Consider the following 14,645-nt stretch of genomic DNA (forward strand, 5'->3'; position numbering starts at 1 on the left):
AGCACAGGAGCATCGTGGCCGCCTACATTACATGAAGCTGCTGGTGAGGAGATCGCTTTCCCTTTACCCCACCCTTCTGCCCCTGCCACCTCTAGTACACCTGCGGGTACTGGGCGGCAGCGGCAGAGGGGTCAGGAAAAGACTTATGCGCCAGAGTTCTTGCATCTGAATGCATCTTTCCAGAACTGTCTAAAAGTCTTTTTCAGAGCAAATCTCTGCAGGCTTTCAGCAGATCAACTCCAGCATTCTGGAGGTGAAGACACTTCTGCAAACCATGCATTCAGAAGCAAGATCTTCGCCAAACCACACCTTTTTCAGGTCTGTTGTGGAGCGCATGGAAACGCTCTCTCCTACCCAGCAGATGCATGTAATGCATTCATGCCACGGTGCTCTCCAGCACGTTACCTCCCAACCTCCTCCTCTCACCCCAGTAGTTCCTCCACCTGCACCCCCTCCAGCCACTTTCCATCCTCCCCCTCCTATTACATACCAGCCACCTCCCCAGTACCAGCAACCTCCCCAGTACCAGCAACCTCCCCAGTACCAGCAACCTCCCCAGTACCAGACATCTCCCCACTTCCAGCAACCTGCCCCGTACCAAACTCCTTCCCCGTACCAAACTCCTTCCCCATACAACTTGCCATCAACATCATCTGCTCCTACAGTCCCTGCCCAACCCTCCACTCCACCGCCCACCACCTCTTCTGCCTCCCACATGTCCACCCATTCTGTAGCTTTTTCCATACCTTCACCTCTAACTGTTCCTTCCCCACCACGATCCCAGTCCTCTCTCCACACTCCCAGTGTCGAAGTGTCCCGCAGCCCCTCCAGCAGTATTTCCACGCCACACTACACAGATTTGTAATGTGTGTTTTTTAATAAAAATGCCCATTGGGTTTAAAACCTTTATTAAAAAAGTTTTTTGCACTTTAAAAACATTTTACAAAAAAAAAAATATTTTAAATAAAAGTTAAATTATCGTTTCACAATGGTTGTCTGTCATTTCTTTCTGCAGCGAACTATGTTTAAAAAAAAGGTTAAATACAGGGTATTTCAAAGGTAAAAAGGTATTCAAAGCCAGGTATATAACTGTGGGTAAATTTTAGCTTTTTGCCACAGTTGTGTTCCTGGTTGTGTTTGAAGCAAAGTATTTCACCTAAAAAGTTGTGTTTATTGTTGGTGATTTCCTAACAATGTACACAACTTTTGTTAAAAGGTGAAATACTTTGCATAAAACACAACCAGGTACACACCTGTGGCCTAAAGGTAAAAATAGTAAGACCATGACAAGATAGCCAACTTCGGTTGGCAAAGGTATATACTGTTGGTACAGAAGGTACACAAGTTTGGTTAAGGGCACAAATCTTTCACACTCTGTCATCCTGTCAGTGTACTCTGCCTTGAGGTGACAAAGTATAGTGCAAAATTGTCCCTCATTACTGAAACCATCACAGAACTTCTAGTGGTAATGTCATGGTAATCTTGCAAGGTGGTTTCTTCAGAGGTGTCCTCAATGGAAATGGGTTCCTTGCAGATAACAAAATTGTGGAGTACCACGCAAGCTTTGATCACCTCGTCCACAGTTTCTGTCTTGAGGTTGATCGCAGTCAATAGGACCCACCATTTGGCTGTCAGAATACCAAAGGTACATTCAACCATTCTTCTTGCTCTTGTGAGGCGGTAATTAAAAATGCGTTTTGTTCTTGACAATCCTCTGCTACCGTACGGTTTCAAAAGGTGTTCTGACAGCTGGAAGGCTTCATCCCCTACACAGACAAATGGCATAGGTGGACCAGATGTTTGCGGCAGCGGTCTAGGGGGTGGGAACTGGAAGGTGTTTCCATAGAGTTTACGCCCCATGGCAGACAGTTTGAAAACTTGAGAGTCATTGGAGCGGCCATAGGCCCCAATATCAACAGCAATAAATTTGTATTCCGCGTCAGCGATGGCCATGAGGACAATTGAAAAATATTTCTTGTAATTGAAATATTCCGATCCCGATCTGGCTGGCTTTACAATGCGGATATGTTTCCCGTCCACAGCGCCCAAGCAGTTCGGAAACTGACATATCTGTTGAAACTTTTCTGAAATTTCAATCCACTTCTCTGTTGTGGGCTCTGGTAAAAACTCTTCAGCTAAGGAGTCCCACAGTGCACGGCATGTGTACTTCACTATTCCAGATATGGTGGAAATCCCGAGTCTGTACTGGAAATGCAGTGACGAAAGGGATTCTCCAGTTGCAAGAAATCTGTGGGGAATTAAAAATACAATCAATTAGTTTAAAATCACAGCATTACATACCAAAACTCAGCTATAACACTTGGAGATACAAACTACCACCAACAAGATTGCAGTGAAAGTGTGCTCTGATGCGAGCATATCCAATAAATGTGGCTTACCTTAAAGTCACCATCAGACACTCTGTGGGTGAAACAGAGAAGCGGCAATAGGTGTCCGCTTTTCTTATGAGGTGTGCAATGCGCTCCACCAAGTAATCAAAATTCTCCATTTTCATCCGAACATATCCAAAAAATTTATCCGGATTTCGGCTAAGGTCCATGCAGAGTGTAGAATAGACCCCACGCGTCATTCTCTTGGCTGTGATGGGGTGGATCCACAAACGTCGTCTACGATGCCTGATGCGCTGCTGTCTCGCTCTCTCCTTCTCCAGAACAATCACCCTCAAACGATTCGCCTCCGCTGTAAAATCCGCCAAATTCTTCAAAATATTTCCAATCACAACATCCATCTTCGCCAGTAACTTGCTCTTCTCTCCACTTCTCTCCAACCTGCACTTTCTCCTCTACAACCTGTCAAAGAAGGGCTGTAGGAACACGCTATATATAGTTTTTCAGTAGCCAATCCCGTTCGGAAGGCCACAAGTGGCGATTTTAAAAACCGGATCAGGCGTAATCCGTCGAAAAACGGATCGAAAACCGGATGAACCGGATGAGACGGATCCGGTTTTGTCTGTCAAGAGCAAGACGGATCCGGCAGAAAAACGGATCCGTCACATCCGGTTTTACAAAACATTTGCCGGATCCGGCGCTCCGGCACGACGCCGGATCGCGCCTGACGCCGAAAACCTGATGTGTGAAAGTAGCCTAAGTCTTTGACTTAGATCGACTGGTGGGGAAAAGTGTAGTGTATATTGCGATTGTTTAAGTAGACAGACGGTCATGTAATGTATGACAGGGACATCATCCATATGGCCACATTTTCATGGGAAAATCCCATAAAATGATAGGGTTTATGTTTAGTACATATATATATCTGCTTTGAAGGCATATTCTGATGACAGCATTTTATGACATGTCTGTATGGGCTGTGAAAAAAATGACAATAGGAGTCTTTTTGGCCCATTGTAAAAGTAGAAGATAAAAAAAGAAGGACATTACATAAAAAATTCACCAATATGTTATTTGTTCATGTATCTATGACAGATCACATGATCATATTGACAGGATTTCACCTTTGAGGAAATGTGGCCATAATCTCCATAAATAAATTAATGTAATAACGTTGTGTATTTAGCAATTCTTCTCGTGCAGCAAGAGTATTACAACAGTATGTTCTCCAGAGCTAAACTTTTAGCAAGATCCTGTATGGGTGGAATAGTGTGTTTATGCATATTGGGAAACAAACACTTAATCATTATGTGCTCTTCATTAACTGTCTTAGTGGAAAGTACTTCTATTTAAACCATAGGTTTTTACTTTACAAATTATTTACATAAAAAGGTTAGTAACTGTGTAGGGCTCGGTTTACACTTTTCGTTGGAGGCTCCATTAGGAAGAATTGCTGGGACCGTGTCATTATACAGCTTGCTCTGGTGCAGAGATACAGTGATGGTTCAATTTGCTGAATTTTTTTATGCCATTTGTCCAATAATTTTTCACAAGAATAATCTGCAGTTTTATATCTGTCATAAAAAATATCAGAACCTGGCCTTATATCTGTCATAAAAAATATCAGAACCTGGACTTGATATAATGGATTTCACTAAATGGATCCTCTTACGAGATTACTTCTCAGAAATTTTTTTCAATGAACCAGAATGTAGAGACAATCTGAGTATGTGTGTTTTATCTAAAGAGTCTACATGAAAGGCCAGGGTTACACTTGCGAGAAACTCGCACGAGTCTCGCAACTCAATACCTGACACTGCCGCCGGCACTCGGGACCGGAGTGTGCAGCTGCATGTCTTTCTATACAGCCGCACACTCCAGTCCCGAGGGCTGGCGGCAGTGCCGGGTATTGAGATGCGAGACTCGTGCGAGTTTTTCGCAAGTCTGAGCCCGGCCTAATACAACATTTCCCCACAATGATGAACTGGTTATATCTTTCTTTTGCAAAATCAACTGTTTGCCAAAGATGTTAGGAGGCGGTAAGTAAATAGGGTCCAGGAGGTTCTTGGTATCAATTTGAAAAAAAAAATAGTCAAGAAATGCTGTCACAATTCTGTTACAATGCAAGCACGAAAAAAGCTTCAGGCCATGTGCACACAATGCATATTTCCTGCGGATCCACAGCGTATTTTAACGCGCAGAAATGCTGCAGATCCGCAGTGTGATTTACAGTAGCTTGTAAATCAATGGAAAAAAAAAACCGCTGTGCACACGCTGCATTTTTTTCCGTGCGGTTTTAGTGCGGTACAAAAAAAGCAGCATGTCACTTCTTTTGTGCGGTTTTCCACCTGCTCCATTCTCCAAATCCGCAGGAGGAAAACCGCAGTTGAAAATCGCACAAAAACCGCAAGAAAACCGCTAAAAAACAGGAAGAAATCCGCAGGAAAAATGCAGGTCATTTGACCTGCGGATTTCTTAAAATCTGCGCGGAAAAATCCGCAGGACAAAAAAGTACGTGTGCACTTAGCCTTAGAGTTGGTGTTTCACTGGGACATGATACCTGACAAACAATAGTACTGTAGAATATAGGATATGCACATAAAAGGGTCATCCACTACTGAACAACCCCTTATTAATAAGCCTTGGGAGATGAAAAAATACCTCTCAAAATGGCACCTCTCCTATGTACTCAAACCTGCCCGTCTTCGAATGCAGCAGGGAGAAAATTATGTTTATTCTCCCCGTCATCATTTGATATTCAGTCATAGGGAATGGGGATGGCATTGGTTCAGTCACGCTCTGAGAATACAGAGCGGCCGCTGTAACTGCGCCATCAACCCTGACTAACAGCAATGTATAACCAGTGTCTGTCAGAGCCAGTGCACGATTACAGCGCCACTCTGTATACCGCAACGTGTGCACATACCCTTAGGCTGCATCCTCCCTCGTTACAGAAATACACATCACCTGATCTGCTTCATCCAATAAAAATTCAAGTTCATACAGCACAGAGTTGGAAAAACTGCATAAAAATGATGATTTGGTCCAAATACTAGCCTAATAACTGTGCACAAATTGTATATGTGTACCAGAATAAGTAGTGTTGTTTAAATGTGAATTTTGTTATCTTCTCGCAGTTCCTTAGCTGCAAATAGATCTTAATAAATTATGAATATAGAAGATGAATTGACCATAGGATCGCCATTTCAAGTCCATCAGTTACTTGTACAGTTTTTTCCCTAACCTTGCTTCCTGTTGTATTGCAGGCGACAGGTTGAGTGGGAACCTGCGAGCAATTTGATAGAGGGGGTTTGTTTGACACTTCAGAGGCAGCCAATCATTTCCTTCCTGCCTCACCTTAGGTCTCTGATCAATGTTTGTGTGAATCTGGTGAGTACGACGGAACCATGGGGTCTTCTGATCTGTTGCTGCATTGGTGTCTGACCCCGTGTCTGTGTTAAATCCTGCATGCTACATGGAGCTGCCTGTGGAGAAGTAACCAGATTTTTGCCATCTAATATTTGAGCTGTTCTCTCATGTGCTAGGTGTCTTATAACTTACTTATCTTCACTTGATTCCATTGCAGGTTATGGGTGTGGTGGGGCCATCTAGTGTTGCAGATGGATTGCCCCTGCTCCATCTCAGCCCATATCTCTCCCCTCCACTGCCCTTTAGCGCAGCTGTTGTCAGGCTGGTGGCCCTGCAGATACAGGTTGGACAAACATTTCATCCTCTAACATTATAAAGACATTTTTCTTTTTCTAAAACAACTTTTGTTTTAAATCTTGTATCTGTAAGTGCAGACAGTTTATGTCAAATTTATGTTTGTTTGTTTGCCATGTAGGCATTAAAAGATGACTTCCCACTGAGCCACGTGATCTCACCTTTCACTAACCTGGAGAGGAGGGAAGGGATGCTGCTCAACCTGCTCATTCCCTTTGTGCTAACAGTAGGATCGGGAAGCAAAGGTTTGAATAATAATGAACACAGAAAATAAATTCATCGAACCAAGCAACATGAATGCTACAGCAGGAGACTAATGTCACCCCGCCTTTATAACACTATAAATTCAAGCTCTACTTCACATTCTTGACTCGTCCATCTCAACTTTTCTCATTATGTTGTGTCCCCACAGATAGTCTCTGGTTGGAGCAGCCTGAGGTTTTTTTGCTGATGCAGACTGTGATAAATATCGTTCTTCCTCCTCGTATTATTAGTACTTCCCGCAGTAAGAACTTCATGCTGGAAAGCTCACCGGCTCACAGCTCCACCTTAGGAGATGCCGGGAAAGATCTGCGAAGGGAAGGACTTGCTGACTCCACAAGTCAAGCTGCCTATCTTGGTAAGGTTCTGATGTGTAGGGCTCTGCTACTCAACTATCAGCATTCTGCATTTGCTACATTTGGTTTTCACATGCATTGCTGACTGATATAAATGTTTCTGAAAAAATTGACAAATTCTTACCCATAAACTTGATTACAGATTGGTAAACCCCTTTAGACTTTTTTAAACTCCCTGACAAATTGAAATTGTGCTATGGGAAACAGGATTAGACAAAATTTGAAGTGGCGCTTTATGCAAAAAGTCATAATTCATCTTTTGAAAGGGTTGACCTCACTCTTCAACTCTGAAATAAAGGGAATCTGACAGCTTACCCAGATCCTCCAAACCGCCACCATGTATTTATTGCTACCTTTATACCGTCTCTAACAAATCTATTTTATTGCCTTATTGATTGCTACGTATACCAGAAATCAATTTTATAACTGAGGTGGCGATATGCTATTTAGTGGATGTGAGTAACATGATTTGCAAGAGTGGCTTCACCTCCGGATCTTTGCAAACCTTACTATGTAACGTGGATAAAACACAAAAATTAAGCTTGACTTGAGTTGGTACACATGCAGGACATAAACACATGTTCACATTGGCCACAAACCATATAAAATGTAAGGTGGATGTACAGACCCAAGCTCCATAGGCGCAGTGCACATGCTCAAGGATGCAGTGGTGACACAGGACAGAGCCAGCTGAGAGATTTGCAAAGCCAACGGTAACAGCTAAGTCTTGCGTCACTGCTGCCTCCCTAGGTGTACACAGTGCACCAATGAAGCTGGCGTGAGTACATCCGGCTTACTGCAAATTGTCAGCAAGGTTGAAATTTGGGAAGAGCCGACGGTGGCGCTGCTGTTGCAAATCTTGTTACTCACACCCACAAGGGAGTGATGATTAGTGAGCTGACTAGTGACCCACTAATTATATCGCCACCGCAGCTATAAAATTGATTTTTGGCAGATGAAGAAATGAATAGGACTTGTTAGGATGGATATAAAGGTAGAAATAAATGCATGGTGGTGGTTTGGGTGACATGGGGAATCTGTCAGTTTTTCTTTAAGGATGTTACTTGCAGGCCACCTATTCATGTCCTGGGCAGTGGATGCCATAACCCACCCAGAAAACGATATGTTTAGTAACTAATATAATGTCATTTTGTAAGAGATCATTATGGTTGGACAGATATCTAGTAGTCTTTGGGGAACATAAAATACTTTTACTGACAGAAGTCCTTCATTAAATGGAATTGTGACCCAAGAAGAAGCACTTGTATTGTTGGTTATGTATGTGTTTTTGTCTCTATTCTATTATTATACGCTCCACTTCTGTCATTACTTCCCAGCTCTGAAGGTTATTTTGGTCTGCTTTGAACGACAGCTGGGGTGTGAATGGTATCAGCTTAGCCTACAAGTGAAAGAGATGGCCCTCAGGAAAGTTGGTGGTTTAGCTCTATGGGACTTCCTAGATTTCGTTGTAAGAACAAGGATCCCAATATTTGTACTCTTGAGACCCTTCATCCAGTGCAAGGTTGGTTTTTTCCTTATATGATGGTGTTTATGAAGCAAAAAGAACCATTTATACTTATAAAGTGCTTTAATTTTTGCGTGCTAAAAAACTGAGATAGTCTTGAAGACTAGGCAATAGAAAAAAATAAGGTAGATATTTTAAGGATAAATCACACTGTACATTTTTTATTATAAATTGAAGATATTCCTGGTTAATGATTTATTTAGAAATTGATAATAGGTGAATAGACAGTGTATATTTTCACATAATATTGTTGAATCATATTTTAAAATGTTTTTTAGACCCTAGCACATTCAGTACAATATTGGTTTATTCTGGCAACTCAAACAGAGAAATATCAAAACTTTTAAAGATTCTAAAATAGTTTTAGTGGTATATTGTATAATGTACTTGGTGTGCAATCTTAGTAATGTTACGTAATTGTCAATTGACTTTTTACCTCCTACCCAACAGCTGTTGGCCCAGCCGGCAGAGAACCAGGATGAGCTAAGTGCACGCCAACACATAGCAGACCAACTAGAGCGGCGCTTCATCCCACGGCCATTGTGCAAAAGCTCTCTCATCAATGAATTTAACAGTGAACTGAAGATCCTGAAGGAGGCCGTACATAGTGGATCAGGTACAGGATGGGAGTCACAGGTCCTTTTCTTTCATATAAACTAAAGAAATAACCTTTATTATTTTCCCCTTATTTTCAAGTTCATATTTGTTTCTTGACCATGATGGCTGAGGATAATATAGGCTGGAAATACACCCAGAAAAATAATTAGATTTCATCCCATCGTTTAAATGCTGCCAACAAATTTTGCAGTAGTGTACAGAGACCACCATTGCTCACATCAATTCCTGTGCTCAAGAAAACTAACCATTAAACTTAGTCCTTTTTATTCTTCTTTATCATTATATTTTTCATATGCAAAAACTCACTGATAATACAAACTCCTTGCAAATGTCAACGCTGAATCTAATTTTCACCCAGAACCCCACTGAGCTGCCGTGCTGTCTGATTGATAAAAATATTGTTACGGTATTTCTCTAGTACAGTATCAATCATACAAAAATATATAATACTAAGGATTAATGATGAGCGAACGGGTTCGGATAAGGTGTTATCCGAGCATGCTCAGGTGCTATCCGAGTATCTTGTGTATTCTCAAATAATATGTACGAGTCCATGCGGCTGCATGTCTCGGGGCTGGTTAGACAACCACTACACACGGGGGGGATTGCCTGTTTGTTAGGCAATCCCTTCATGTGTTTCTGCTGTCTAACAGCAACAAGACATGCAGCCACGGGGAATCGAACATATTAGTCGAGCAAGCCTAAGATACTCGGATAGCACCTGAGCATGCTCGGATAACACCTTATCCGAACCCATTCGGTCATTCCAACTAAGGATATATAATACCGCATACCTTGCATTGTTCTTTCCAATGATCGCACATAAGTAAAAACATTTGGCTGATAATTTGTTCTCTATGTTACATAATTTGAATTAAATTATTATTATTTATTATAGCGCCATTTATTCCATGGTGCTTTACACGGGAGTAGGGGTTTACATAATAAAAACAAGTACAGTAATCTGAAACAATACAAGTCACGACGGCTACAGGAGGAGAAAGGACCCTGACCGCGAGGGCTCACAATCTACAAGTGATGTGTGAGGATACAGTAGGTGAGGGTAGAGCTGGTTGTCCAGAACCTTGGTCGGTGGTTACTGCAGGTTGTAGGCTTGTCAGAAGAGGTAGGTCCTCAGGTTTCTTTTGAAAGTTTCCATGGTAGGCGAGAGTCTGATATATTGTGGTAGAGAGTTCCAGAGTAGGGGTGATGCATGGGAGAAATCTTGTATCCGATTGTGGGAAGAAGAGATAAGAGGGGAGTAGAGAAGGAGATCTTGTGAGGATCGGAGGTTGCCTGCAGGTAAGCACAGGGTGACGAGTTCACAGATATATGAATGATACAGGTTGTGGATGGCTTTGTATGTCATGGTTAGGGTTTGGAACTGGATTCTTTGGTTAATTGGGAGCCAGTGCAGGGATTGGGAGAGGGGAGAGGCTGGGGAATAGAGGGGGGACAAGTGGATTAGTCTTGCAGCAGAGTTTAGAACAGATTGGAGGGGTGCGAGAGTGTTAGAGGAGAGGCCACAGAGCAGGAGGTTGCAGTAGTCAAGTCAGGAGATGATGAGGGCATGGACTAGGGTTTTTGCAGATTTTTGGTTGAGGAATGTACGGACCTGTGAAATATTTTTGAGTTGAAGTCGGCAGGAAGTGGAAAGAGCTTGGATATGTGGTTTGAAAGAGAGATCAGTGTCAAGGATTACCCCGAGGCAGCGAGATTGTGGGACTGGGGAGAGTGAGCAGCCATTTTCTTTAATGGATAGATCCATTGGGGAGTGAGATGGGGGAAAGATGATGAACTCTGTTTTGTCCATATTAAGTTTTAGAAATCCAGCGGAGAAGAAGGATGAAATAGCAGACAGACATTATGGGATTCAGGTTAGTAGGGATGTGACCAGTGGCGTAGCAACTGTTTGTGGCGCCCGGGGCGGTCGAAAAATTTGCCGCCCCTTTGGTCGTTGATAATTCGGAAGCATCCGAGGAGCCCACACTACACTCAAAGATCTAATTTTTAGTCTGCTACTAACTCTGCTATTATTTCTAAATTTCTAGACTTTCAACTTCTTGCAGTTCTCTATATGTATGTATTAGCTTGATGATGCTGGATGAAGACCTAATGGCTTTTTTTAATACTAATTTTTAATAATGTGACAGAAAAAAAAACAGAAAGTACAAATTATTTTGGTGGACAGGGGGCGGACACTGACAGCTTGGGGTCCCTGTGCAAGAAATGTGTCCGGGCCCCCCTCCTTTTATGGCGTCAAAGCTACATGTGTGTGTATATATACATATATATATAGATTATTGATGTTATATAGCCACACACACACACATACAGGTATATATTACATAGTCTCCTTTATTATGTATATCCCAATCCCCCACACCCCTCATTGTCCTCCTCCCCTCACATCCCATTATTGTCCTCTCCCCCACCTCCATCATTTTCTTCTCCACCACTATCTTTGCTTTCTCCCCCACCACTCCCATCATTGCCCATTCCACCACCTCCATCATTTCCTCCTCCTCCACCACCCCCATTTATTGCCCTTTCCACCACCACCATCATTGCATTCTCACCCACAACCCCATCATTGCCCTCTCGACCATCACCCCATCATTGTCTTCTCCCCATCACTGCCTTCTCCATCACCCCATCACTGCCTTCTCCCCATCACCCCATCACTGCCTGCTCCATCACCCCCATCATTGCCTGCTCCATCACCCCATCACTCCCATCATTGCCTTCTCCATCACCCCATCACTGCCTTCTCCATCACCCCATCACTGCCTTCTCCATCACCCCATCACTGCCTGCTCCATCACCCCCATCATTGCCTGCTCCATCACCCCCATCACTCCCATCATTGTCTGCTCCATCACCCCATCACTGCCTGCTCCATCACTCCCATAATTGTCTGCTCCATCACCCCATCATTGCCTGCTCCATCACCCCCATCACTCCCCTCATTGCCTGCTCCATCACCCCATCACTGCCTGCTCCATCACCCCATCATTGTCTGCTCCATCACCCCATCACTGCCTGCTCCATCACCCCATCATTGTCTGCTCCATCACCCCATCACTGCCTGCTCCATCACCCCATCATTGTCTGCTCCATCACCCCATCACTGCCTGCTCCATCACCCCATCACTGCCTGCTCCATCACCCCCATCACTGCCTGCTCCATCACCCCCATCACTGCCTGCTCCATCACCCCATCACTGCCTTCTCCATCACCCCCATCATTGTCTGCTCCTTCACCCCATCACTGCCTTCTAGACCATCACTCCCATCACTGCCTGCTCCATCATACACACAGACATACACACAGACATACACACACAGAGACATACATACATACATACACACATACATACACACAAGACACCACCTCTCTCCTCTCACCTGTCCGCAGCATCGCCAGCGCTTCCTCCCTCACACAGCAGCGGCCGCTGAATGATGACGTCATTCAGCGGCGCTCCTCTGTGTGAAACAGGAAGCGCGGCCTCCGGGCAGGAAGCAGGACGGACCCTTGCCGCTCCGTTCCTGCTATTCACTCTTGCAGGCAGCGGAGCTGCCGTGATCGCATCGCTCCCTGCCCGCCGCTGCACTGCACTGCATGGTGGAATTGCTGCTGCCGCGCTGCCCCCACACACATGCCGCCTGGGGCGGACCGCCCCCCCACGCTACGCCAGTGGATGTGACATCTGGTCCAGAGATGTAGATCTGTGTGTCATCAGCATAGAGGTGACACTGAAAGCTGTGAGATTCTATGAGCTGTAACAGGCCGAAGGTGTAAATGGAGAAGAGCAAGGGCCCTAGGACTGAACCTTGCGGGACTCCGACAGATAGGGGGCGAAGTGAGGAGGTGGTGTGCGAGTGGGAGACGGTGAATGTCTAGTCTGTTAGGTATGACAAGATCCAAGATAGGGCCAAGTCTGTGATGCCAAGAGATGAGAGGGTTTGTAGTAATAGGGACTGGTCCACTGTGTCAAAGGCAGAGGACAGGTCCTGGAGGAGGAGGACAGAGTAGTGTCTCTTGGCCTTGGCGGTTAATAGGTCATTGGTGACCTTATTTAGGGCAGTTTCAGTGGAGTGGTATGGCTGGAAGCCAGAATGTAAGGGGTCGAAGAGGGAGCAGGAAGAGAGGTGGGTAGATAGTTCAAGATAGACATGTTGTTTCAGTAGTTTTGAGGCATGGAGGAGAAGTGATATGGGGCGATAGCTAGATACAGAGGATGGGTCAAGAGATCGATTTTTGAGGATAGGTATGATTGAGGCATGTTTGAAGCTTGAGGGGAAAACACCAGTTGTTAGTGATAGGTTGAAGAAATCAGTTAGGGTTGGGATGAAGAATGTGGTGAGGTATGGGATGAAGTGGAATGGGATCAGGTCAAGTGCACAGGTGGTAGATGTGATCTTAAGAATAGAGTGGAGAGTCGATCTTCTGTAATGGTAGAGAAGTTGGTTTTGGAGGAGGAGGGCTGGGCAGTTAGGAGGAAGGGCTCTGGGTGTTGTCGACCAAAACTGTATCTGATGTTATCAATCTTCTGTTTGAAGAATGAGGCAAAGTCTTCAGCTGAGATAAGTGGAGAGGGAGGAGGTGCTGGGGGATGGAGGAGAGAATTGAAGGTGTTGAATAGCTGTTTACGCTTGTGAGACAGGGAGGATATGAGAGATGAGAAGTAGGTTTTTTTAGCTGTGGCAAGTGTAGTCTTGAAAGTAGTGAGGGACTGTTTGAATGCGATGAAGTCCTCGTTGGAGTGGGATCTTCTCCATCTACACTCAGCAATCCTGGAAGCCTGTCTCAGTTCTTTGGTGAGGCTGGTGTGCCAGGGCACTCTTTTGATTTTTCAAGCTTTGGTATGGGTGAGAGGGTCAATCGATTCCAAAGCTGCAGCTATTGCGGTGTTATATAGAGCAGCAGTGGCATCTGCATTGTGTAGTGAATTTACGTCTGCAAGGGGAGAAGGGATTCATACAGTGAGTGTAGTTTGAGTTGTTTAAGATTTCTGCAGGGGTGTGCAAGTTTGTAGGGTGGGGAATTGTAGACCTGGAGAGAAGAGGAAAGAGAATATAAGTAGGTTGTGGTCAGAAAAAGGAAGCAGTGAGTTAGAGAGGTGATATAGAGTAGAGGCGGGTGAAAATGAGATCCAGTGTGTGGCCAACTTTGTGAGTGGCTGCAGAAGACCATTGAGTGTAGCTGAAGGAGGAAGTGAGAGATAGAAGCTTAGTGGCAGCTGAGAGGGAAGTGTCAATGGGGATGTTGAAGTCGCCCAAGATGATAGTGGTTATGTCAGCAGAAAGGAAATGAAGTAGCCAGGTGGTGAAGTGGTCAAAGAGGGTGGTGGCTGGCCCTGGGGGGATGGTAAATGAGAGCCAGTTAGAGGTTGGAGGGGGAGTAGATGCGCACAGAGTGCACCTCAAAGGAAGAGAGGGTAACGGAGGGTGTCAGTGGGATTTGGGTGAAGGAGCAGTTATCTGACAAGAGAAAATGAACTCCTAAGCCATGCTTGTTGCTGGGGCGGGAGGTGTGGGAAAGGTGGAATCCTCCATATCAAAGTGCAGCAGGAGATGCTGTGTCAGAGGGAGTGAGCCAGATTTCAGTTATGGCGAAAGTTAGTTAGTAATGAAAAGATCGTGGATGTAGTAAAGTTTGTTGCAGACAGAGCGGGCGTTCCATAGAGATCCTGTTAGTTGGGACTGGGGAAGTGGTGGCCGGGTGAATGGGTATAAGGTTAGACAGGTTACGGAAAGTTGTGATAGAGAGTGGATGGGAGGTAGAAGTGAGTGTTGGAATGTGGTGAGGAG

At 44.5% G+C, this 14,645-nt stretch overlaps 1 protein-coding gene and 1 long non-coding RNA gene across 2 annotated transcripts in view; both read left to right on the forward strand.

The window, feature by feature from the left end:
- The first annotated feature begins 5,618 nt into the window (after nt 1-5,618).
- LOC141056730 (uncharacterized) lies at nt 5,619-6,349 on the forward strand. Its single transcript, XR_012221912.1, has 3 exons — nt 5,619-5,738; nt 5,935-6,060; nt 6,193-6,349. It is a non-coding gene; the product is annotated as an uncharacterized lncRNA (long non-coding RNA).
- Nucleotides 6,350-6,506: 157 nt separating this feature from the next.
- Nucleotides 6,507-14,645, forward strand: part of UNC80 (unc-80 homolog, NALCN channel complex subunit) — a 38,220-nt gene continuing 30,081 nt past the window's right edge. Inside the window, exons 1-3 of the mRNA XM_073553280.1 lie at nt 6,507-6,690; nt 8,026-8,210; nt 8,664-8,829. Of these exons, the coding sequence (XP_073409381.1) occupies nt 6,522-6,690; nt 8,026-8,210; nt 8,664-8,829 (520 nt within the window). The 5' untranslated portion in view covers nt 6,507-6,521. The remainder of the gene's footprint in view (nt 6,691-8,025; nt 8,211-8,663; nt 8,830-14,645) is intronic.

This window comes from Dendrobates tinctorius, unplaced genomic scaffold (assembly GCF_039654945.1).
Source record: "Dendrobates tinctorius isolate UK_male_01 unplaced genomic scaffold, ASM3965494v1 ptg000199l, whole genome shotgun sequence".
Taxonomy (NCBI): Eukaryota; Metazoa; Chordata; class Amphibia; order Anura; family Dendrobatidae; genus Dendrobates; species Dendrobates tinctorius.